A 22,883-nucleotide genomic window follows, 5' to 3' on the forward strand; every position below is an offset into this window, starting at 1 on the left:
AATGGCGGGTCCAGCCTGGTCTCCATGAGGGAACCCGGCACTGAGAGCTCTGGGAATGGCGGGTCCAGCCTGGTCTGTGTGAGGGAACCCGGCACTGAGAGCTCTGGGAATGGCGAGTCCAGCCTGGTCTCCATGAGGGAATGGGGCACTGAGAGCTCTGGGAATGGCGGGTCCAGCCTGGTCTCCATGAGGGAATGGGGCACTGAGAGCTCTGGGAATGGCGGGTCCAGCCTGGTCTCCATGAGGGAACCCGGCACTGAGAGCTCTGGGAATGGCGGGTCCAGCCTGGTCTGTGTGAGGGAATGGGGCACTGAGAGCTCTGGGAATGGCGGGTCCAGCCTGGTCTGTGTGAGGGAATGGGGCACTGAGAGCTCTGGGAATGGCGGGTCCAGCCTGTTGTGTGTGAGGGAACCCGGCACTGAGAGCTCTGGGAATGGCGGGTCCAGCCTGGTGTGTGTGAGGGAATGGGGCACTGAGAGCTCTGGGAATGGCGGGTCCAGCCTGGTCTCCATGAGGGAACCCGGCACTGAGAGCTCTGGGAATGGCGGGTCCAGCCTGGTGTGTGTGAGGGAATGGGGCACTGAGAGCTCTGGGAATGGCGGGTCCAGCCTGGTGTGTGTGAGGGAACCCGGCACTGAGAGCTCTGGGAATGGCGCGTCCAGCCTGGTGTCCATGAGGGAATGGGGCACTGAGAGCTCTGGGAATGGCGGGTCCAGCCTGGTCTGTGTGAGGGAACCCGGCACTGAGAGCTCTGGGAATGGCGGGTCCAGCCTGGTCTGTGTGAGGGAATGGGGCACTGAGAGCTCTGGGAATGGCGGGTCCAGCCTGGTCTGTGTGAGGGAATGGGGCACTGAGAGCTCTGGGAATGGCGGGTCCAGCCTGGTCTGTGTGAGGGAACCCGGCACTGAGAGCTCTGGGAATGGCGGGTCCAGCCTGGTGTGTGTGAGGGAACCCGGCACTGAGAGCTCTGGGAATGGCGGGTCCAGCCTGGTCTGTGTGAGGGAACCCGGCACTGAGAGCTCTGGGAATGGCGGGTCCAGCCTGGTCTGTGTGAGGGAATGGGGCACTGAGAGCTCTGGGAATGGCGGGTCCAGCCTGGTCTGTGTGAGGGAATGGGGCACTGAGAGCTCTGGGAATGGCGGGTCCAGCCTGGTCTGTGTGAGGGAATGGGGCACTGAGAGCTCTGGGAATGGCGGGTCCAGCCTGGTCTGTGTGAGGGAACCCGGCACTGAGAGCTCTGGGAATGGCGGGTCCAGCCTGGTCTCCATGAGGGAACCCGGCACTGAGAGCTCTGGGAATGGCGGGTCCAGCGTGGTGTGTGTGAGGGAATGGGGCACTGAGAGCTCTGGGAATGGCGGGTCCAGCCTGGTGTGTGTGAGGGAATGAGGCACTGAGAGCTCTGGGAATGGCGGGTCCAGCCTGGTCTGTGTGAGGGAACCCGGCACTGAGAGCTCTGGGAATGGCGGGTCCAGCCTGGTCTCCCTGAGGGAACCCGGCACTGAGAGCTCTGGGAATGGCGGGTCCAGCCTGGTCTCCATGAGGGAACCCGGCACTGAGAGCTCTGGGAATGGCGGGTCCAGCCTGGTCTGTGTGAGGGAACCCGGCACTGAGAGCTCTGGGAATGGCGGGTCCAGCCTGGTCTGTGTGAGGGAATGGGGCACTGAGAGCTCTGGGAATGGCGGGTCCAGCCTGGTCTGTGTGAGGGAACCCGGCACTGAGAGCTCTGGGAATGGCGAGTCCAGCCTGGTGTGTGTGAGGGAATGAGGCACTGAGAGCTCTGGGAATGGCGGGTCCAGCCTGGTCTGTGTGAGGGAATGGGGCACTGAGAGCTCTGGGAATGGCGGGTCCAGCCTGGTCTCCATGAGGGAACCCGGCACTGAGAGCTCTGGGAATGGCGGGTCCAGCGTGGTCTGTGTGAGGGAATGGGGCACTGAGAGCTCTGGGAATGGCGGGTCCAGCCTGGTCTCCATGAGGGAATGGGGCACTGAGAGCTCTGGGAATGGCGGGTCCAGCCTGGTCTGTGTGAGGGAATGGGGCACTGAGAGCTCTGGGAATGGCGGGTCCAGCCTGGTCTGTGTGAGGGAACCCGGCACTGAGAGCTCTGGGAATGGCGGGTCCAGCCTGGTCTGTGTGAGGGAACCCGGCACTGAGAGCTCTGGGAATGGCGGGTCCAGCCTGGTCTGTGTGAGGGAACCCGGCACTGAGAGCTCTGGGAATGGCGGGTCCAGCCTGGTCTCCATGAGGGAACCCGGCACTGAGAGCTCTGGGAATGGCGGGTCCAGCCTGGTCTCCGTGAGGGAACCCGGCACTGAGAGCTCTGGGAATGGCGGGTCCAGCCTGGTCTGTGTGAGGGAATGGGGCATTGAGAGCTCTGGGAATGGCGGGTCCAGCCTGGTCTGTGTGAGGGAACCCGGCACTGAGAGCTCTGGGAATGGCGGGTCCAGCCTGGTCTCCATGAGGGAATGGGGCACTGAGAGCTCTGGGAATGGCGGGTCCAGCCTGGTCTCCATGAGGGAACCCGGCACTGAGAGCTCTGGGAATGGCGGGTCCAGCCTGGTCTGTGTGAGGGAATCCGGCACTGAGAGCTCTGGGAATGGCGGGTCCAGCCTGGTCTGTGTGAGGGAATGGGGCACTGAGAGCTCTGGGAATGGCGGGTCCAGCCTGTTGTGTGTGAGGGAACCCGGCACTGAGAGCTCTGGGAATGGCGGGTCCAGCCTGGTGTGTGTGAGGGAATGGGGCACTGAGAGCTCTGGGAATGGCGGGTCCAGCCTGGTCTGTGTGAGGGAACCCGGCACTGAGAGCTCTGGGAATGGCGGGTCCAGCCTGGTCTCCATGAGGGAACCCGGCACTGAGAGCTCTGGGAATGGCGGGTCCAGCCTGGTGTGTGTGAGGGAATGGGGCACTGAGAGCTCTGGGAATGGCGGGTCCAGCCTGGTGTGTGTGAGGGAACCCGGCACTGAGAGCTCTGGGAATGGCGCGTCCAGCCTGGTGTCCATGAGGGAATGGGGCACTGAGAGCTCTGGGAATGGCGGGTCCAGCCTGGTCTGTGTGAGGGAACCCGGCACTGAGAGCTCTGGGAATGGCGGGTCCAGCCTGGTCTGTGTGAGGGAATGGGGCACTGAGAGCTCTGGGAATGGCGGGTCCAGCCTGGTCTGTGTGAGGGAATGGGGCACTGAGAGCTCTGGGAATGGCGGGTCCAGCCTGGTCTGTGTGAGGGAACCCGGCACTGAGAGCTCTGGGAATGGCGGGTCCAGCCTGGTCTGTGTGAGGGAACCCGGCACTGAGAGCTCTGGGAATGGCGGGTCCAGCCTGGTGTCCATGAGGGAATGGGGCACTGAGAGCTCTGGGAATGGCGGGTCCAGCCTGGTCTCCATGAGGGAACCCGGCACTGAGAGCTCTGGGAATGGCGGGTCCAGCCTGGTCTGCGTGAGGGAACCCGGCACTGAGAGCTCTGGGAATGGCGGGTCCAGCCTGGTCTGTGTGAGGGAATGGGGCACTGAGAGCTCTGGGAATGGCGGGTCCAGCCTGGTCTGTGTGAGGGAACCCGGCACTGAGAGCTCTGGGAATGGCGGGTCCAGCCTGGTCTCCATGAGGGAATGGGGCACTGAGAGCTCTGGGAATGGCGGGTCCAGCCTGGTCTGTGTGAGGGAACCCGGCACTGAGAGCTCTGGGAATGGCGGGTCCAGCCTGGTCTCCCTGAGGGAACCCGGCACTGAGAGCTCTGGGAATGGCGGGTCCAGCCTGGTCTCCATGAGGGAACCCGGCACTGAGAGCTCTGGGAATGGCGGGTCCAGCCTGGTCTGTGTGAGGGAATGGGGCACTGAGAGCTCTGGGAATGGCGGGTCCAGCCTGGTCTCCATGAGGGAACCCGGCACTGAGAGCTCTGGGAATGGCGGGTCCAGCCTGGTGTGTGTGAGGGAACCCGGCACTGAGAGCTCTGGGAATGGCGGGTCCAGCCTGGTCTCCATGAGGGAACCCGGCACTGAGAGCTCTGGGAATGGCGGGTCCAGCCTGGTCTGTGTGAGGGAATGGGGCACTGAGAGCTCTGGGAATGGCGGGTCCAGCCTGGTCTGTGTGAGGGAACCCGGCACTGAGAGCTCTGGGAATGGCGGGTCCAGCCTGGTCTCCATGAGGGAACCCGGCACTGAGAGCTCTGGGAATGGCGGGTCCAGCCTGGTCTGTGTGAGGGAATGGGGCACTGAGAGCTCTGGGAATGGCGGGTCCAGCCTGGTCTGTGTGAGGGAACCCGGCACTGAGAGCTCTGGGAATGGCGGGTCCAGCCTGGTCTGTGTGAGGGAATGGGGCACTGAGAGCTCTGGGAATGGCGGGTCCAGCCTGGTCTGTGTGAGGGAATGGGGCACTGAGAGCTCTGGGAATGGCGGGTCCAGCCTGGTCTGTGTGAGGGAACCCGGCACTGAGAGCTCTGGGAATGGCGGGTCCAGCCTGGTCTCCGTGAGGGAACCCGGCACTGAGAGCTCTGGGAATGGCGGGTCCAGCCTGGTCTGTGTGAGGGAATGGGGCACTGAGAGCTCTGGGAATGGCGGGTCCAGCCTGGTCTGTGTGAGGGAATGGGGCACTGAGAGCTCTGGGAATGGCGGGTCCAGCCTGGTCTGTGTGAGGGAACCCGGCACTGAGAGCTCTGGGAATGGCGGGTCCAGCCTGGTCTGTGTGAGGGAACCCGGCACTGAGAGCTCTGGGAATGGCGGGTCCAGCCTGGTCTGTGTGAGGGAATGGGGCACTGAGAGCTCTGGGAATGGCGGGTCCAGCCTGGTCTCCATGAGGGAACCCGGCACTGAGAGCTCTGGGAATGGCGGGTCCAGCCTGGTCTGTGTGAGGGAACCCGGCACTGAGAGCTCTGGGAATGGCGGGTCCAGCCTGGTCTCCCTGAGGGAACCCGGCACTGAGAGCTCTGGGAATGGCGGGTCCAGCCTGGTCTCCGTGAGGGAACCCGGCACTGAGAGCTCTGGGAATGGCGGGTCCAGCCTGGTCTGTGTGAGGGAACCCGGCACTGAGAGCTCTGGGAATGGCGGGTCCAGCCTGGTGTGTGTGAGGGAATGGGGCACTGAGAGCTCTGGGAATGGCGGGTCCAGCCTGGTCTCCATGAGGGAACCCGGCACTGAGAGCTCTGGGAATGGCGGGTCCAGCCTGGTCTGTGTGAGGGAACCCGGCAGTGAGAGCTCTGGGAATGGCGGGTCCAGCCTGGTCTGTGTGAGGGAACCCGGCACTGAGAGCTCTGGGAATGGCGGGTCCAGCCTGGTCTGTGTGAGGGAATGGGGCACTGAGAGCTCTGGGAATGGCGGGTCCAGCCTGGTCTCCGTGAGGGAACCCGGGACTGAGAGCTCTGGGAATGGCGGGTCCAGCCTGGTCTGTGTGAGGGAATGGGGCACTGAGAGCTCTGGGAATGGCGGGTCCAGCCTGGTCTGTGTGAGGGAACCCGGCACTGAGAGCTCTGGGAATGGCGGGTCCAGCCTGGTCTGTGTGAGGGAACCCGGCACTGAGAGCTCTGGGAATGGCGGGTCCAGCCTGGTCTGTGTGAGGGAATGGGGCACTGAGAGCTCTGGGAATGGCGGGTCCAGCCTGGTCTGTGTGAGGGAACCTGGCACTGAGAGCTCTGGGAATGGCGGGTCCAGCCTGGTCTGTGTGAGGGAACCCGGCACTGAGAGCTCTGGGAATGGCGGGTCCAGCCTGGTCTGTGTGAGGGAATGGGGCACTGAGAGCTCTGGGAATGGCGGGTCCAGCCTGGTCTGTGTGAGGGAACCCGGCACTGAGAGCTCTGGGAATGGCGGGTCCAGCCTGGTCTGTGTGAGGGAATGGGGCACTGAGAGCTCTGGGAATGGCGGGTCCAGCCTGGTCTGTGTGAGGGAACCCGGCACTGAGAGCTCTGGGAATGGCGGGTCCAGCCTGGTCTGTGTGAGGGAATGGGGCACTGAGAGCTCTGGGAATGGCGGGTCCAGCCTGGTCTGTGTGAGGGAACCCGGCACTGAGAGCTCTGGGAATGGCGGGTCCAGCCTGGTCTGTGTGAGGGAACCCGGCACTGAGAGCTCTGGGAATGGCGGGTCCAGCCTGGTCTCCATGAGGGAATGGGGCACTGAGAGCTCTGGGAATGGCGGGTCCAGCCTGGTCTCCATGAGGGAACCCGGCACTGAGAGCTCTGGGAATGGCGGGTCCAGCCTGGTCTCCATGAGGGAACCCGGCACTGAGAGCTCTGGGAATGGCGGGTCCAGCCTGGTCTGTGTGAGGGAACCCGGCACTGAGAGCTCTGGGAATGGCGGGTCCAGCCTGGTCTGTGTGAGGGAATGGGGCACTGAGAGCTCTGGGAATGGCGGGTCCAGCCTGGTCTCCATGAGGGAACCCGGCACTGAGAGCTCTGGGAATGGCGGGTCCAGCCTGGTCTCCATGAGGGAACCCGGCACTGAGAGCTCTGGGAATGGCGGGTCCAGCCTGGTCTGTGTGAGGGAATGGGGCACTGAGAGCTCTGGGAATGGCGGGTCCAGCCTGGTCTGTGTGAGGGAACCCGGCACTGAGAGCTCTGGGAATGGCGGGTCCAGCCTGGTCTGTGTGAGGGAACCCGGCACTGAGAGCTCTGGGAATGGCGGGTCCAGCCTGGTCTGTGTGAGGGAACCCGGCACTGAGAGCTCTGGGAATGGCGGGTCCAGCCTGGTCTGTGTGAGGGAACCCGGCACTGAGAGCTCTGGGAATGGCGGGTCCAGCCTGGTCTGTGTGAGGGAACCCGGCACTGAGAGCTCTGGGAATGGCGGGTCCAGCCTGGTCTGTGTGAGGGAACCCGGCACTGAGAGCTCTGGGAATGGCGGGTCCAGCCTGGTCTCCATGAGGGAACCCGGCACTGAGAGCTCTGGGAATGGCGGGTCCAGCCTGGTCTCCATGAGGGAATGGGGCACTGAGAGCTCTGGGAATGGCGGGTCCAGCCTGGTCTCCATGAGGGAACCCGGCACTGAGAGCTCTGGGAATGGCGGGTCCAGCCTGGTCTCCATGAGGGAACCCGGCACTGAGAGCTCTGGGAATGGCGGGTCCAGCCTGGTCTGTGTGAGGGAATGGGGCACTGAGAGCTCTGGGAATGGCGGGTCCAGCCTGGTCTGTGTGAGGGAACCCGGCACTGAGAGCTCTGGGAATGGCGGGTCCAGCCTGGTCTGTGTGAGGGAACCCGGCACTGAGAGCTCTGGGAATGGCGGGTCCAGCCTGGTCTCCATGAGGGAACCCGGCACTGAGAGCTCTGGGAATGGCGGGTCCAGCCTGGTCTGTGTGAGGGAATGGGGCACTGAGAGCTCTGGGAATGGCGGGTCCAGCCTGGTCTGTGTGAGGGAACCCGGCACTGAGAGCTCTGGGAATGGCGGGTCCAGCCTGGTGTGTGTGAGGGAATGGGGCACTGAGAGCTCTGGGAATGGCGGGTCCAGCCTGGTCTGTGTGAGGGAATGGGGCACTGAGAGCTCTGGGAATGGCGGGTCCAGCCTGGTCTGTGTGAGGGAACCCGGCACTGAGAGCTCTGGGAATGGCGGGTCCAGCCTGGTCTGTGTGAGGGAATGGGGCACTGAGAGCTCTGGGAATGGCGGGTCCAGCCTGGTCTGTGTGAGGGAATGGGGCACTGAGAGCTCTGGGAATGGCGGGTCCAGCCTGGTCTCCATGAGGGAACCCGGCACTGAGAGCTCTGGGAATGGCGGGTCCAGCCTGGTCTGTGTGAGGGAACCCGGCACTGAGAGCTCTGGGAATGGCGGGTCCAGCCTGGTCTGTGTGAGGGAACCCGGCACTGAGAGCTCTGGGAATGGCGGGTCCAGCCTGGTCTGTGTGAGGGAATGGGGCACTGAGAGCTCTGGGAATGGCGGGTCCAGCCTGGTCTGTGTGAGGGAACCCGGCACTGAGAGCTCTGGGAATGGCGGGTCCAGCCTGGTCTGTGTGAGGGAACCCGGCACTGAGAGCTCTGGGAATGGCGAGTCCAGCCTGGTCTCCATGAGGGAATGGGGCACTGAGAGCTCTGGGAATGGCGGGATCCAGCCTGGTCTGTGTGAGGGAACCCGGCACTGAGAGCTCTGGGAATGGCGGGTCCAGCCTGGTCTGTGTGAGGGAACCCGGCACTGAGAGCTCTGGGAATGGCGGGTCCAGCCTGGTCTCCATGAGGGAACCCGGCACTGAGAGCTCTGGGAATGGCGGGTCCAGCCTGGTGTCCATGAGGGAACCCGGCACTGAGAGCTCTGGGAATGGCGGGTCCAGCCTGGTCTGTGTGAGGGAACCCGGCACTGAGAGCTCTGGGAATGGCGGGTCCAGCCTGGTCTCCATGAGGGAACCCGGCACTGAGAGCTCTGGGAATGGCGGGTCCAGCCTGGTCTCCGTGAGGGAACCCGGGACTGAGAGCTCTGGGAATGGCGGGTCCAGCCTGGTCTCCATGAGGGAATGGGGCACTGAGAGCTCTGGGAATGGCGGGTCCAGCCTGGTCTGTGTGAGGGAACCCGGCACTGAGAGCTCTGGGAATGGCGGGTCCAGCCTGGTCTGTGTGAGGGAACCCGGCACTGAGAGCTCTGGGAATGGCGGGTCCAGCCTGGTGTGTGTGAGGGAATGGGGCACTGAGAGCTCTGGGAATGGCGGGTCCAGCCTGGTCTGTGTGAGGGAATGGGGCACTGAGAGCTCTGGGAATGGCGGGTCCAGCCTGGATTCCATGAGGGAACCCGGCACTGAGAGCTCTGGGAATGGCGGGTCCAGCCTGGTCTCCATGGGGATTTTTGGCTTTCTCCTGAGGGGGAATGCAGCACTGAGGGGTATTTGGGCTTGTTCTGAGGGTAGACCCAGAAATTTGGGGGTCCGGTTTGGTTCTGAGGTGTGACCCAGTAACTGGGGGTGGGTCCAGTTTGTTTCTGAGGGGTTCTTTCTGTTCTCTCTGTGTCCCCCCGTTTCCCCCCCATTTCCCCTGGGGGTGCCTAATGTTTCCCCTTTTTTCCCCCCATGTCCCCTGAGTGTCCCCAATGTTCTCTGGGTGTCCCCAATGTCCCCCGTGACCCCTGGGTGTCCCCAGTGTCCCTTGTGACCCCTGGGTGTCCCTGTGACCCCTGGGTGTCCCCCGTGACCCCTGGGTGTCCCCAGTGTCCCTTGTGACCCCTGGGTGTCCCTGTGACCCCTGGGTGTCCCTGTGACCCCTGCGTTTCCCCCGTGACCCCTGGGTGTCTTCAATGTCCCTTGTGACCCCTGGGTGTCCCTGTGATCCATGGGTGTCCCTGTGACCCCTGGGTGTCCCCCATGACCCCTGGGTGTCCCCAATGTCCCTTGTTAGCCATGGGTGTCCCTGTGACCCCTGGGTGTCCCCCGTGACCCCTGGGTGTCCCCAATGTCCCTTGTGACCCCTGGGTGTCCCTGTGACCCCTGGGTGTCCCTGTGATCCCTGGGTGTCCCCTGGGTGTCCCTGTGACTCCTGGGTGTCCCTGTGACCCCTAGGTGTCCTCAGTGTCCCCTGGGTGTCCCTGTGATCCCTGGGTGTCCCCTGGGTGTCCCTGTGTCCCCTGGGTGTCCCTGTGCCCCCTGGCTGTCCCTGTGCCCCCTGGGTGTCCCTGGGTGTCCCTGTGTCCCCCGGGTGTCCCCGTGACCCCTGGGTGTCCCTGGGTGTCCCCGTGACCCCTGGGTGTCCCCGTGACCCCTGGGTGTCCCTGTGTCCCCTGGGTGTCCCCGGGTGTCCCCGTGACCCCTGGGTGTTCCCGTGACTCCTGGGTGTCCCTGGGTGTCCCTGGGTGTCCCCGGGTGTCCCCGTGACTCCTGGGTGTCCCTGTGTCCCCTGGGTGTCCCTGGGTGTCCCCTGGGTGTCCCCTGGGTGTCCCTGTGACCCCCGGGTGTCCCTGGGTGTCCCCTGGGTGTCCCCGGGTGTCCCCGTGACCCCTGGGTGTCCCCTGGGTGTCCCCTGGGTGTCCCCGGGTGTCCCCGTGACCCCTGGGTGTCCCTGGGTGTCCCCTGGGTGTCCCCGTGTCCCCTGGGTGTCCCCGTGACCCTCGGGTGTCCCCGTGACCCCTGGGTGCTGTCCCTCGCAGCCCAGCCCCTCGGGAGGCAGCCCGGAGCTCTCGGACAGCGAGCAGAGCGAGGAGAGCAGCGTGTATTCCGGCCTGGAAGATTCCGGAAGCGACAGCGAGTCCTCCGGGAATGGGGAGGAGGAGGAGGAGGAAGAGCAGGAGGAGGAGGAGGAGGAGGAGGAGGAGGAGGAGGAGGAGGAAGAAGCTCCCGGGAGCCCCTCGGGTCCCCAGACACAGGTGAGGGCCTGACTGCGAGCCTGCCAAGGATTTGGGGCTCCCATCCCGATCCTGCCAAGGATTTGGGGCTCCCATCCCGATCCTGCCAAGGATTTGGGGCTCCCATCCCGATCCTGCCAAGGATTTGGGGCTCCCATCCCGATCCTGCCAAGGATTTGGGGCTCCCATCCCGATCCTGCCTGGGTTTGGGGGCTCCCATCCCGATCCTGCCAAGGATTTGGGGGTTCTGGATTTGGGGGCTCCTGGATATGGGGGCTCCTATCCCGATCCTGCCTGGGTTTGGGGGTTCTGGATTTGGGGCTCCTGGATTTGGGGGTTCTGGATTTGGGGCTCCTGGATTTGGGGGTTCTGGATTTGGGGCTCCTGGATTTGGGGGTTCCTGGATTTGGGGGATTCCTGGATTTGGGGGTTCTGGATTTGGGGCATTCCTGGATTTGGGGGTTCTGGATTTGGGGGCTCCTGGATTTGGGGGCTCCCATCCCGATCCTGCCTGGGTCTGGGGGTTCCTGGATTTGGGGCTCCTGGATTTGGGGTTCCTGGATTTGGGGCTTCTGGATTTGGGGGCTCCTGGATTTGGGGCTCCTGGATTTGGGGCTCCTGGATTTGGGGGGTTCCTGGATTTGGGGGCTCCTGGATTTGGGGCTCCTGGATTTGGGGGCTCCTGGATTTGGGGCTCCTGGATTTGGGGGGTTCCTGGATTTGGGGGCTTCTGGATTTGGGGGCTCCTGGATTTGGGGCTCCTGGATTTGGGGCTCCTGGATTTGGGGCTCCTGGATTTGGGGGCTCCTGGATTTGGGGCTCCTGGATTTGGGGGGTTCCTGGATTTGGGGGTTCTGGATTTGGGGGCTCCTGGATTTGGGGCTCCTGGATTTGGGGCTCCTGGATTTGGGGGCTTCTGGATTTGGGGGCTCCTGGATTTGGGGCTCCTGGATTTGGGGCTCCTGGATTTGGGGTTCCTGGATTTGGGGGCTTCTGGATTTGGGGGCTTCTGGATTTGGGGGCTCCTGGATTTGGGGCTCCTGGATTTGGGGCTCCTGGATTTGGGGGCTTCTGGATTTGGGGGGTTCCTGGATTTGGGGCTCCTGGATTTGGGGCTCCTGGATTTGGGGGGTTCCTGGATTTGGGGCTGGAAAACTGGGATTGAGGCTGGAAAACCAGGATTGAGGATGGAATGTTGGGATTTTGGGATGGAATTCCCAGAGAATCCTGCACTTTCCTGGGACATCAGGAGCTGCCCCGTGGGAATGGGATCATCCTGGAGATCCCTTCCATCCCAGAGCATTCCAGAATTCCCTGATTTTCCTATTCCATTCCCTGTCTCCAGTTCAATCCCAGTTTTCACTTTTCCTGCTGCTTCTCCCAGCCAGAGCTCCCAAACTTTTCCAGGGCTGTTCCCAAACTTTTCCAGGGCTGTTCCCAAACTTTTCCAAGGCTGTTCCCAAACTTTTCCAGGGCTGTTCCCAAACTTTTCCAGGGCTGTTCCCAGAGCTCCCAGTTTTTCCAAGGCTGCTCCCACAGCGCTCCAGGGGTACTCGGGGGTTTCTGTGGAAAAGCAGGGTTTTATGGGAAAAACTGGGATGGACTGGGATGGACTGGGAAAAAATGGGATGGACTGGGATGGGACTGGGATGGACTGGGAGGGACTGGGAAAAAAATGGGATGAACTGGGATGGACTGGGATGGGATTGGGACAGACCGGGACAGACCGGGATGGACTGGGACAGACTGGGACGGACTGGGACAGACTGGGACGGACTGGGACAGACTGGGACAGACCGGGACGGACTGGGACAGACCGGGATGGACTGGGACAGACCGGGATGGACTGGGACGGACTGGGACGGACTGGGACAGACTGGGACAGACTGGGACAGACCGGGACGGACCGGGACGGACTGGGACGGACTGGGACGGACTGGGACGGACCGGGATAGACAGGGACAGACTGGGACAGACTGGGATGGACTGGGACGGACTGGGACAGACTGGGACGGACTGGGACGGACTGGGACGGACCGGGACGGACCGGGATGGACTGGGACAGACTGGGACGGACCGGGATAGACAGGGACAGACTGGGACGGACTGGGACGGACTGGGACGGACTGGGACGGACTGGGATGGACTGGGACGGACTGGGACGGACCGGGATAGACAGGGACAGACTGGGACAGACTGGGATGGACTGGGACGGACTGGGACGGACCGGGATAGACAGGGACAGACTGGGACGGACCGGGATGGACTGGGACGGACTGGGACGGACCGGGATAGACAGGGACAGACCGGGACGGACTGGGATGGACTGGGACGGACCGGGATAGACAGGGACAGACCGGGACAGGCCGGGACGGACTGGGACGGACTGGGTCACACCGTAACACCGGGATTTCCCGTCTCCGGGATTTCCCGTCTCCGGGATTTCCCGTCTCCGGGATTTCCCGTCTCCGGGATTTTCCGTCTCCGGGATTTTCCGTCTCCGGCGGCGCGGGGGCAGCCGGGGAAGGTGAAACCCAAGCCCGGCCGCATCCCAGCGCCAGAAACCTGGGAAAAGATTTATCCCGGATCCCCGCGGAGCCTCAGAGCCGCCTTTGTTTTCCCGGTAATCCCATCCCCGCTCCGGGATCTGCCCCGGTCCCGCCCGGCCCGGAGCCGGGAGCTGGCCGAGCTGCTTTTCCAATCATTCCTGGATCCCAATCCCACTTTTCCTGTCATTCCCTGAATCCCGATCCCGCTTTTCCAATCATTCCTGGATCCCAATCCCGCTTTTCCTGTCATTCCCTGGATCCTGATCCCGCTTTTCCTGTCATTCCTGAATCCCGATCCCGCTTTTCCTGCCATTCCCTGAATCCCGATCCCGCTTTTCCAATCATTCCTGAATCCTGATCCTGCTTTTCCAATCATTCCTGAATCCCGATCCCGGTTTTCCTGTCATTCCCTGAATCCTGATCCCGCTTTTCCTGTCATTCCCTGAATCCCGATCCCGCTTTTCCTGTCATTCCCTGAATCCCGATCCCACTTTTCCTGCCATTCCCTGAATCCCGATCCCGCTTTTCCAATCATTCCCTGGATCCTGATCCCGCTTTTCCTGTCATTCCCTGAATCCCGATCCTGCTTTTCCAATCATTCCTGAATCCCGATCCCGGTTTTCCTGTCATTCCTGACTCCCGATCCCGCTTTTCCTGTCATTCCCTGGATCCCGATCCCGCTTTTCCTGTCATTCCCTGGATCCCGATCCCGCTTTTCCTGTCATTCCCTGAATCCCGATCCCGCTTTTCCAATCATTCCTGGATCCCAATCCCGCTTTTCCTGTCATTCCCTGGATCCCGATCCCGCTTTTCCTGTCATTCCCTGAATCCCGATCCCGCTTTTCCTGTCATTCCCTGGATCCCGATCCCGCTTTTCCAATCATTTCCTGAATCCAAATCCCGCTTTTCCTGTCATTCCCTGGATCCTGATCCCGCTTTTCCTGCCATTCCCTGAATCCCGATCCCGCTTTTCCTGCCATTCCCTGAATCCCGATCCCGCTTTTCCTGTCATTCCTGAATCCCAATCCTGCTTTTCCAATCATTCCTGAATCCGGATCCCGCTTTTCCAGTCATTCCTGAATCCCAATCCCGCTTTTCCTGTCATTCCTGAATCCCAATCCTGCTTTTCCAATCATTCCTGAATCCGGATCCCGCTTTTCCTGTCATTCCTGAATCCTGATCCCGCTTTTCCTGCCATTCCCTGAATCCCAATCCCGCTTTTCCTGTCATTTCCTGGATCCCAATCCCACTTTTCCTGTCATTCCTGAATCCCAATCCCACTTTTCCTGTCATTCCCTGGATCCCGACCCTGATCCCACTTTTCCTGTCATTCCCTGGATCCCAATCCCGCTTTTCCTGCCATTCCCTGAATCCCGATCCCGCTTTTCCTGCCATTCCCTGAATCCCGATCCCACTTTTCCTGTCATTCCCTGGATCCCAATCCCATTTTCCTGTCATTCCCTGAATCCCGATCCCGCTTTTCCTGCCATTCCCTGAATCCCGATCCCACTTTTCCTGTCATTCCCTGGATCCCAATCCTGCTTTTCCTGTCATTCCCTGAATCCCGATCCCGCTTTTCCTGTCATTCCTGAATCCCGATCCCGCTTTTCCTGTCATTCCTGAATCCCGATCCCGCTTTTCCTGCCATTCCTGAATCCCGATCCCACTTTTCCTGCCATTCCCTGGATCCCGATCCCGCTTTTCCTGTCATTCCTGAATCCCGATCCCACTTTTCCTGCCATTCCTGAATCCCGATCCCGCTTTTCCTGCCATTCCCTGGATCCCGACCCTGATCCCACTTTTCCAGTCGTTCCTCAATCCCGACCCTGATTCCACTCCAAGGGGGCTCCTGGACAGGGGAAAATCGCTTTTCCAGGGGAAAAGCTTTTCCAGGGAAACTTGTGAGCATTCCCAGAGCCCCTTTAGCAGCAGGATCAGGTTATCCCACAGAAATCTGGGAATTTGGGAATTCTGGGCAGCTGGAGCTGCTCTGGGAGAGACTGGGATGAACTGGGGAGGGCTGGGAGTGCTGGATGAGCCTGATCCCGCCAGGAATTCTCATCCCAGAGATCTCTGGATCCAGGTTTTCCCGACAGGGATAGAAGGGATCCAGAATTCCTTCGGAACTCAGATGAGCTGGGAAGGAGTTCCAGGCTTTTCCCTGGGAATTCCCGACTGCTTTGGGATGGAAGTGATCTCCGGGATGATCCCGTTCCCACGGGGCAGCTCCCGCTATCCCGGGATGTTCCAGGGATCCTGGGGCAGCCCCGGATTCTCTGGGAATTCCATCCCAAAATCCCAACATTCCATGGGGAGCCATTCCCTGTTTCCCTCCTGCATCCCAAACCCCTCTCCAGCTCTCCCAGAAAAACCCTGGAAAAGGCTCTGGAATTCTCCTGGAATTCCCAGCTCCGCGTGCGCATTCCCAGCTCATTCCCAAACCCCTCTGCTGTCGGATCCGGAGTCCAGCTGGGATCTGAGCCAGGCAGAATTCCCACTTTTCCCTGGCATTCCACACCCCTTTTCCATGGATCCGTGTCCATGCCGCTTCCTGGCCCCTCATCCCGTGGCATTTCCCACTCCCATCCCAACCCTGCCCTTCCAGGCTGGGCTTAACGAGCTCCTTTCCTTCCTCGGGACACAAAATTCCGGGAATTTCGGGATGGGGTCTTGCTGAGCTGCTTCTTCCCGATTTTCCCAGGCTCCCGGGAAGAGGAAAACCTTGGAAGACGATTCCCCCTTGGAAGGGAAGCAGGATCTGGTCGTCCACGATGAGTACGAGGAGGACAGCTCGGATGAGGAGGTAGGATCCCACGGAATTCGTGGAATTTTGTCCTGGATTTGAGATGGAAGTGACGGATTTGGTGTCCGGGGAAAACTGATGGACTTGGGAATGGCTTCAGGTTGGAATTTTTGGGAATGTTACCCTGGAAAGGGCTGGAATTGCGGGCTGGAATCTCCATTCCCAGCTGGAATTCCCATCCCTGTGGATGTGGCCAGGCAGGAATTGCCATTCCTGGCTGGAATTCCAAGATGAGATCCCCATTCCTGGCTGGAATTCTGGGATGGGATCCCCATTCCCGGCTGGAATTCTGGGATGGGATCCCCATTCCCAGCTGGAATTCCGGGCTGGGATCCCCATTCCCGGCTGGAATTCCAGGATGGAATCCCCATTCCGGCTGGAATTCTGGGATGGGATCCCCATTCCCGGCTGGAATTCTGGGATGGGATCCCCATTCCCAGCTGGAATTCCGGGCTGGGATCCCCATTCCCGGCTGGAATTCCGGGCTGGGATCCCCATTCCTGGCTGGAATTCCAGGATGGGATCCCCATTCCCGGCTGGAATTCTGGGATGGGATCCCCATTCCCGGCTGGAATTCCGGGCTGGGATCCCCATTCCCGGCTGGAATTCCGGGCTGGGATCCCCATTCCCAGGATTTCCATCCCTGTGGATGTGGGATGGGGACAGGGCCGGGTTGGCCTTTTCCAGGATCTGCAATTCCCTGATTTCCGTCTCCGTGTCGGCTCGGTGGAGGGAGGGATTTTTGGGAATGCTGCGTATTCCGAGGCCCCTGCTCAGGAATTCCAGGAGCTCAGGCTTGGAAAACCTCGGGAAGAGCTCAGAATCCCGGGAACACCCGCAGGGCTCGGATATTCCCGGCAAAACCCGCGGCTCTTCCCGAATCCCTGCTCAATCCATTACCGGCGCTGGCAATTCCCGGCGCTCCGGGGGCGGCCGGATCCCGGAATTCTCCTGGAAAGGCCCCGGGAGCCGCAGCCTGACCGGGACCAAACCTCGCAGAGGGGAAAATTCCGGAATTACGGCTGGAAAAACGGCCCGGGAAAGGCCGGGATGCACCGGGAATGGGAACGGGATCGGGATGGCGCCGCCGAATTCCGGGGGGATCCCAACAACTCCATGGGGGATTTTTCCAGAGGATCCTCCGGAGCCAAGGCCACCCCCGGAGCGGGGGTTTCTCTGGAATAACGATTTCGGGAATGTGTGGAAAAGCTCGGGAATGCATCCGGAGCTGCCAGTGGGGGGAGCGCTGATCCCGGCCCCGAGCCGCTTCCAGAGCCTTTGTTCCCTCTTCCCAAAAAAACCCAAAACCCTGGCACAGCTGGGAAAAGGCCGGGATTCGGCTTTGGCGCTCCTTATCCCAAATTTTCGGGAATGGCTCCGTCCTATCCCGCTCCTAATTAATCCCTGAGCCCGTCCTAAGGAAAGTTTTCCGTGGATTTGGCCCTGCAAGCGCCGGGATTAACGCGGGGAGGGAATTTTGGGAGATGTGCTTGGATAAAGTGGGATCTGCTCAGGAAAATCCCACTTTTGTTCAGGCAGGAACATGTGAGTGGTTTTTCCTGGATTTCAGTAAAACGATGGAAATTTTGGGATATCAGAATCCTCAAAATCCTTGGGAAGTGAGGGAACGGCCTCAGGCAGTTTCTTGGAGTGGTTAGGTGGGATTTTTGGGAATATTTCCCCTGGAAAAAGCTGTCCAGGGCTGGAATCCCCATTCCCAGCAGGATAAATCCCTGGGATTGTGGCACTCGGAGATGTTCCAGTGGGATTTTTGGGAATGTTCCCCCTGGGAAAAACTGGAATCCCCATTCCCAGCGGGATAAATCCCTGGGATTGTGGCACTCGGAGATGTTCCGGTGGGATTTTTGGGAATGTTCCCCCTGGAAAAAGCTGTCCAGGGCTGGAATCCCCATTCCCAGCGGGATAAATCCCTGGGATTGTGGCACTCAGAGATGTTCCGGTGGGATTTTTTGGGAATATTCCCCCTGGGAAAAGCTGTCCAGGGCTGGAATTCCCATCCCTGTGGATGTCAGACCGGGATCATGGGATGGGGCTGGAAAATCTGGATTTGCTGGAGCAGGTTCTGCCATCCCCGGGGGTTTCCCGGTGTCATTCCCTGTTTTCCGTGGCTCCGTCGGCACAAATTCCACCCGGGATCAGCCAGGATGCTCCCAAATTCCCCCAGGCCTGGCTTTTCCTTGGATTTCTGGGATTTCGGGAAGGAATTCCTGCCTGGGATGGAATTCCCAGAGAACATCCCTGGAGCATCCCGGCATAGCGGGAGCTGCCCCACGGGAATGGGATCATCCCTAAAATCCTTTCCATCCCGAAGCCTGCCATGATTCCATGGATTTAGGGCTCCGTGGTTTGAGGATTCCGGTTAAATCCCGATTCCTGCAGCTCCTTCCAGCCCATCCCCGTTTGCTCAGCCGGATTTTCCGGGATTTGGGATCAATCCTGGAGCTGGCGGCCCTGCGGGAGGGGAAGATCCCTTGGGATCGGGAGGAGCTGGGATTGCTGGGAATGTGCAGCAGGAAAATGGGAATTCCAGGAGGTCCCCAGAGCCTTTTCCAGGGGTTTTTCTGGGAGAGCCGCAGAGGGGTTTGGGGTAAAGACTGGAGGGATGGGAAACAGGGAACGGATCCCGAGGGAATATTGGGATTTTGGGCCGGAATTCCTGGCTGTGAGGGTGCTGGGATGCAATTCCCGGAGGATCCCCGTGCTGGGGGGATATCGGGATCCGGGGGCCCATCCCGGAATTCCCGGTGTCCCGGGGCAGTCTGCGATTCCTCTGGAATTACCCCGGAGCTCTTTCCTCTGGAATTGCCCGGGAGCTCTTTCCTCTGGAATTATCCCAGAGCTCTTTCCTCTGGAATTACCCGGGAGCTCTTTCCTCTGGAATTACCCGGGAGCTCTTTCCTCTGGAATTACCCCGGAGCTCTTTCCTCTGGAATTGCCCAGAGCTCTTTCCTCTGGAATTATCCCGGAGCTCTTTCCTCTGGAATTATCCCGGAGCTCTTTCCTCTGGAATTACCCGGGAGCTCTTTCCTCTGGAATTACCCGGGAGCTCTTTCCTCTGGAATTGCCCGGGAGCTCTTTCCTCTGGAATTACCCGGGAGCTCTTTCCTCTGGAATTATCCCAGAGCTCTTTCCTCTGGAATTACCCGGGAGCTCTTTCCTCTGGAATTACCCCGGAGCTCTTTCCTCTGGAATTACCCGGGAGCTCTTTCCTCTGGAATTACCCGGGAGCTCTTTCCTCTGGAATTACCCCGGAGCTCTTTCCTCTGGAATTACCCGGGAGCTCTTTCCTCTGGAATTACCCCGGAGCTCTTTCCTCTGGAATTGCCCAGAGCTCTTTCCTCTGGAATTATCCCGGAGCTCTTTCCTCTGGAATTATCCCGGAGCTCTTTCCTCTGGAATTACCCGGGAGCTCTTTCCTCTGGAATTACCCGGGAGCTCTTTCCTCTGGAATTATCCCAGAGCTCTTTCCTCTGGAATTACCCGGGAGCTCTTTCCTCTGGAATTACCCCGGAGCTCTTTCCTCTGGAATTGCCCCGGAGCTCTTTCCTCTGGAATTACCCGGGAGCTCTTTCCTCTGGAATTACCCGGGAGCTCTTTCCTCTGGAATTATCCCAGAGCTCTTTCCTCTGGAATTACCCGGGAGCTCTTTCCTCTGGAATTACCCGGGAGCTCTTTCCTCTGGAATTGCCCCGGAGCTCTTTCCTCTGGAATTACCCGGGAGCTCTTTCCTCTGGAATTACCCGGGAGCTCTTTCCTCTGGAATTACCCGGGAGCTCTTTCCTCTGGAATTGCTCCGCACTCCGCACGGCTCCGTCCTGGCCGCGCTCCCGGGACACCGGGAGAGCCGCCGGCTCCCGGGGCTGGCACCGGATCTCTGGGGTGGGACGGAGCTGATCCCGGTTCTGTGGGAGCTGATCCCGGTTCTGTGGGAGCTGATCCCGGGTCTGTGGATGGAACGGAGCTGATCCCGGTTCTGTGGATGGAACGGAGCTGATCCCGGTTCTGTGGGAGCCGATCCCGGTTCTGTGGATGGAACGGAGCTGATCCCGGTTCTGTGGGAGCTGATCCCGGTTCTGTGGATGGGACAGAGCTGATCCCGGTTCTGTGGGAGCCGATCCCGGTTCTGTGGATGGAACGGAGCTGATCCCGGTTCTGTGGGAGCCGATCCCGGTTCTGTGGGAGCCGATCCCGGTTCTGTGGATGGGATGGAGCTGATCCCGGTTCTGTGGGAGCTGATCCCGGTTCTGTGGATGGGACAGAGCCGATCCCGGATCTGTGGGAGCTGATCCCGGTTCTGTGGATGGGACAGAGCCGATCCCGGATCTGTGGGAGCTGATCCCGGTTCTGTGGATGGGACAGAGCCGATCCCGGTTCTGTGGGAGCTGATCCCGGTTCTGTGGGAGCCGATCCCGGTTCTGTGGGAGCTGATCCCGGTTCTGTGGATGGGACAGAGCCGATCCCGGATCTGTGGGAGCTGATCCCGGTTCTGTGGGAGCCGATCCCGGTTCTGTGGGAGCCGATCCCGGTTCTGTGGGAGCCGATCCCGGTTCTGTGGGAGCTGGTCCCGGTTCTGTGGGATGGTGCAGAGTTGATCCCCATTCTTTGGGATTGTTCAGAGCTCCTGGGGCTGGCCCAGATCCCAATCCCAGCTCCCTGAAATGGCAGATCCCAATCCCAGCTCCCTCAGGCTGGCACAGATCCCTGTCCTGGGCCCTGCTCTGACCCCACTCCCGGTGCCCTGGAATGGCCGGGATCCCAATCCCAGCTCCCAGGGCTGGCCCTGATCCCAGTCCCGGTCCCACTCCTGCTCTGACCCCACTCCCGGTGCTCTGGGGCTGGCCCAGATCCCGATCCCGGCTCCCGGGACTGGCCCAGATCCCAATCCCAGCTCCCGGGACTGGCACAGATCCCAATCCCGGCTCCCGGGGCTGGCCCTGATCCCAGTCCCGGTCCCACTCCTGCTCTGACCCCACTCCCGATGCCCGGGGCTGGCCCAGGTCCCGATCCCGGCTCCTGTGATGGCCCAGATCCCGGTCCCGGCTCCCGGGACTGGCCCAGATCCCGGTCCCAGTCCTGGTCCCACTCCCTGCTCTGACCCCACTCCCGGTGCCCTGGAATGGCTGGGATCCCATTCCCGGCTCCCGGGGCTGGCCCAGATCCCAATCCCGGTGTCCCAGGACTGGCCCAGATCCCAATCCCGGTGCCCCGGGGCTGGCCCAGATCCCAATCCCGGTGTCCCAGGACTGGCCCAGATCCCAATCCCAGTGTCCCAGGACTGGCCCAGATCCCAATCCTGGTGTCCCGGTCCTGGTCCCGGTCCCGCTCCCGCTCTGACCCCGCCGCCGGTGCCCCGGGGCTGGCCCAGATCCCAATCCCGGTGTCCCAGGGCTGGCCCAGATCCCAATCCCGGTGTCCCAGGACTGGCCCAGATCCCAATCCCGGTGTCCCAGGACTGGCCTTGGTCCCGGTCCCGGTGTCCCAGGACTGGCCCCGGTCCTGCTCCCGCTCTGACCCCGCCGCCGGTGCCCCGGGACTGGCCCAGATCCCAATCCCGGTGTCCCGGTCCCGCTCCCGCTCCCGCTCCCGCTCTGACCCCGCCGCCGGTGCCGCGCTCGCTGCCGGCGCCGCAGCGGCATTCCCGGCCGGAGCGGAGATGGATGTGCCGGGGCTGCCGGCGGGAGGAAGCGGCCGGGGGCTCCGTTTCCTCCCGGAATGACAATTCCAGATGTCGGGCGAAGGGATGGATGGACGGATGAGGGCTCGGAGCTCCGAGGCCGTTCCCTCCTCCGCAGCCGCGCCGGCGGGAGGCTCCCGGCGGGATCGGGAGCTCCGCGGGCCGGGGCCGGGAGCCAGCGCGGCGGGAGCGCAGAATTCCTGGGCACGGAACGGGAATGTGCCGCTGGCAGCGCTTCCCGAGGCCTCCGGAGCGCGGCCGGAGGGGCCCCGCGCCGGCTGCCGGCCTGGCCCGGGATCCTTGGGAATGGGGCTGGGAATCACGGCGGAACCGGGATGGGGATTGGGGAAAATGGGGATGGGGGATTGGGGATGGGAATGAGAACAGGAATGGGGAAAACAGGAATGGGGGATTGGGGATGGGGATGGGGGATTGGGAGTGGGGGAAACAGGAATGGGGAAAACAGGAATGGGGGATTGGGAATGGGGATGGGGAAAACAGGAATGGGGGATTGGGGATGGGGAAAACAGGAATGGGGGATTGGGGATGGGGAAAACAGGAATGGGGGATTGGGGAAAACAGGAATGGGGGATTGGGAATGGGGATGGGGGATTGGGAATGAGAACAGGAATGGGGGGTTGGGATTAGGGTTGAGATTGCGAATGGGAATAGGAATGGAGATTGGGAATGGGAGCAGCTGGATTGGGGGATTGGAAATGGGGAATAGGAATAGGGATTGGGAATGGGAATGAGAACAGGGATGGGGAATTGGGGATGGGGGAATGAGAGATTGGGAATGGGGGAATGGGGAATAGGAATAGGGATTGGGAATGGGAATGAGAACAGGAATGGGGAATTGGGGATGGGGATGGGGGATTGGAAATGGGATTGAGAACAGGAATGGGGGATTGGGGATGGGGATTTGGGAATGGGAATGGGAATGAGAACAGGAACGGGGGATTGGGAACGGGAATGGGGGACTGGGAATGGGAATGAGAACAGGAACGGGGGATTGGGAACGGGAATGGGGAATTGGGAATGGGAATGGGAACAGGAACGGGGGATTGGGAACGGGAATGGGGGACTGGGAATGGGAATGAGAACAGGAACGGGGGATTGGGAACGGGAATGGGGAGCAGGGATGGGATAATGACAGGGAATTCATGGGTTTAACTCCAAAACCAGGGAATGCTTTGGGAGGGAATGGCCTGGGTTGCCCAAATTCCAGCCCCACTTCTCCCAAATTCCAGCCCCACTTCTCCCAAATTCCAGCCCCAGATCTCCCAAATTCCAGTCTCACTTCTCCCAGATTCCAGCCCCAGTTCTCCCAACTTCCAGCCCCAGTTCTCCCAAATTCCAGTCTCACTTCTCCCAGATTCCAGCCCCAGTTCTCCCAACTTCCAGCCTCAGTTTCCCACATTTCAACACTGGTTCTCCAAAATTCCAGCCCCATTTTTCCCTTCCCATTTTCCACCCCCATTTCCCATTTCCCACCCCCATTTCCCACTTTCCACCCCCATTTCCCATTTCCCATCCCCATTTCCCATTTCCCATTTCCCATCCCCATTTCCCATTTCCCATTTCCCATCCCCATTTCCCATTTCCCACCCCCATTTCCCATT

At 61.1% G+C, this 22,883-nt stretch overlaps 1 protein-coding gene across 1 annotated transcript in view; it reads left to right on the plus strand.

The window, feature by feature from the left end:
* Positions 1-22,883, plus strand: part of LOC110482562 (ribosome biogenesis protein BOP1) — a gene marked incomplete at its 3' end in the record, with an annotated part of 100,064 nt that overhangs the window by 25,196 nt on the left and 51,985 nt on the right. Inside the window, exons 2-3 of the mRNA XM_077781459.1 lie at positions 10,020-10,235; positions 15,465-15,566. Of these exons, the coding sequence (XP_077637585.1) occupies positions 10,020-10,235; positions 15,465-15,566 (318 nt within the window). The remainder of the gene's footprint in view (positions 1-10,019; positions 10,236-15,464; positions 15,567-22,883) is intronic.

This window comes from Lonchura striata, chromosome 1, assembly GCF_046129695.1.
Source record: "Lonchura striata isolate bLonStr1 chromosome 1, bLonStr1.mat, whole genome shotgun sequence".
Classification (NCBI taxonomy): Eukaryota; Metazoa; Chordata; class Aves; order Passeriformes; family Estrildidae; genus Lonchura; species Lonchura striata.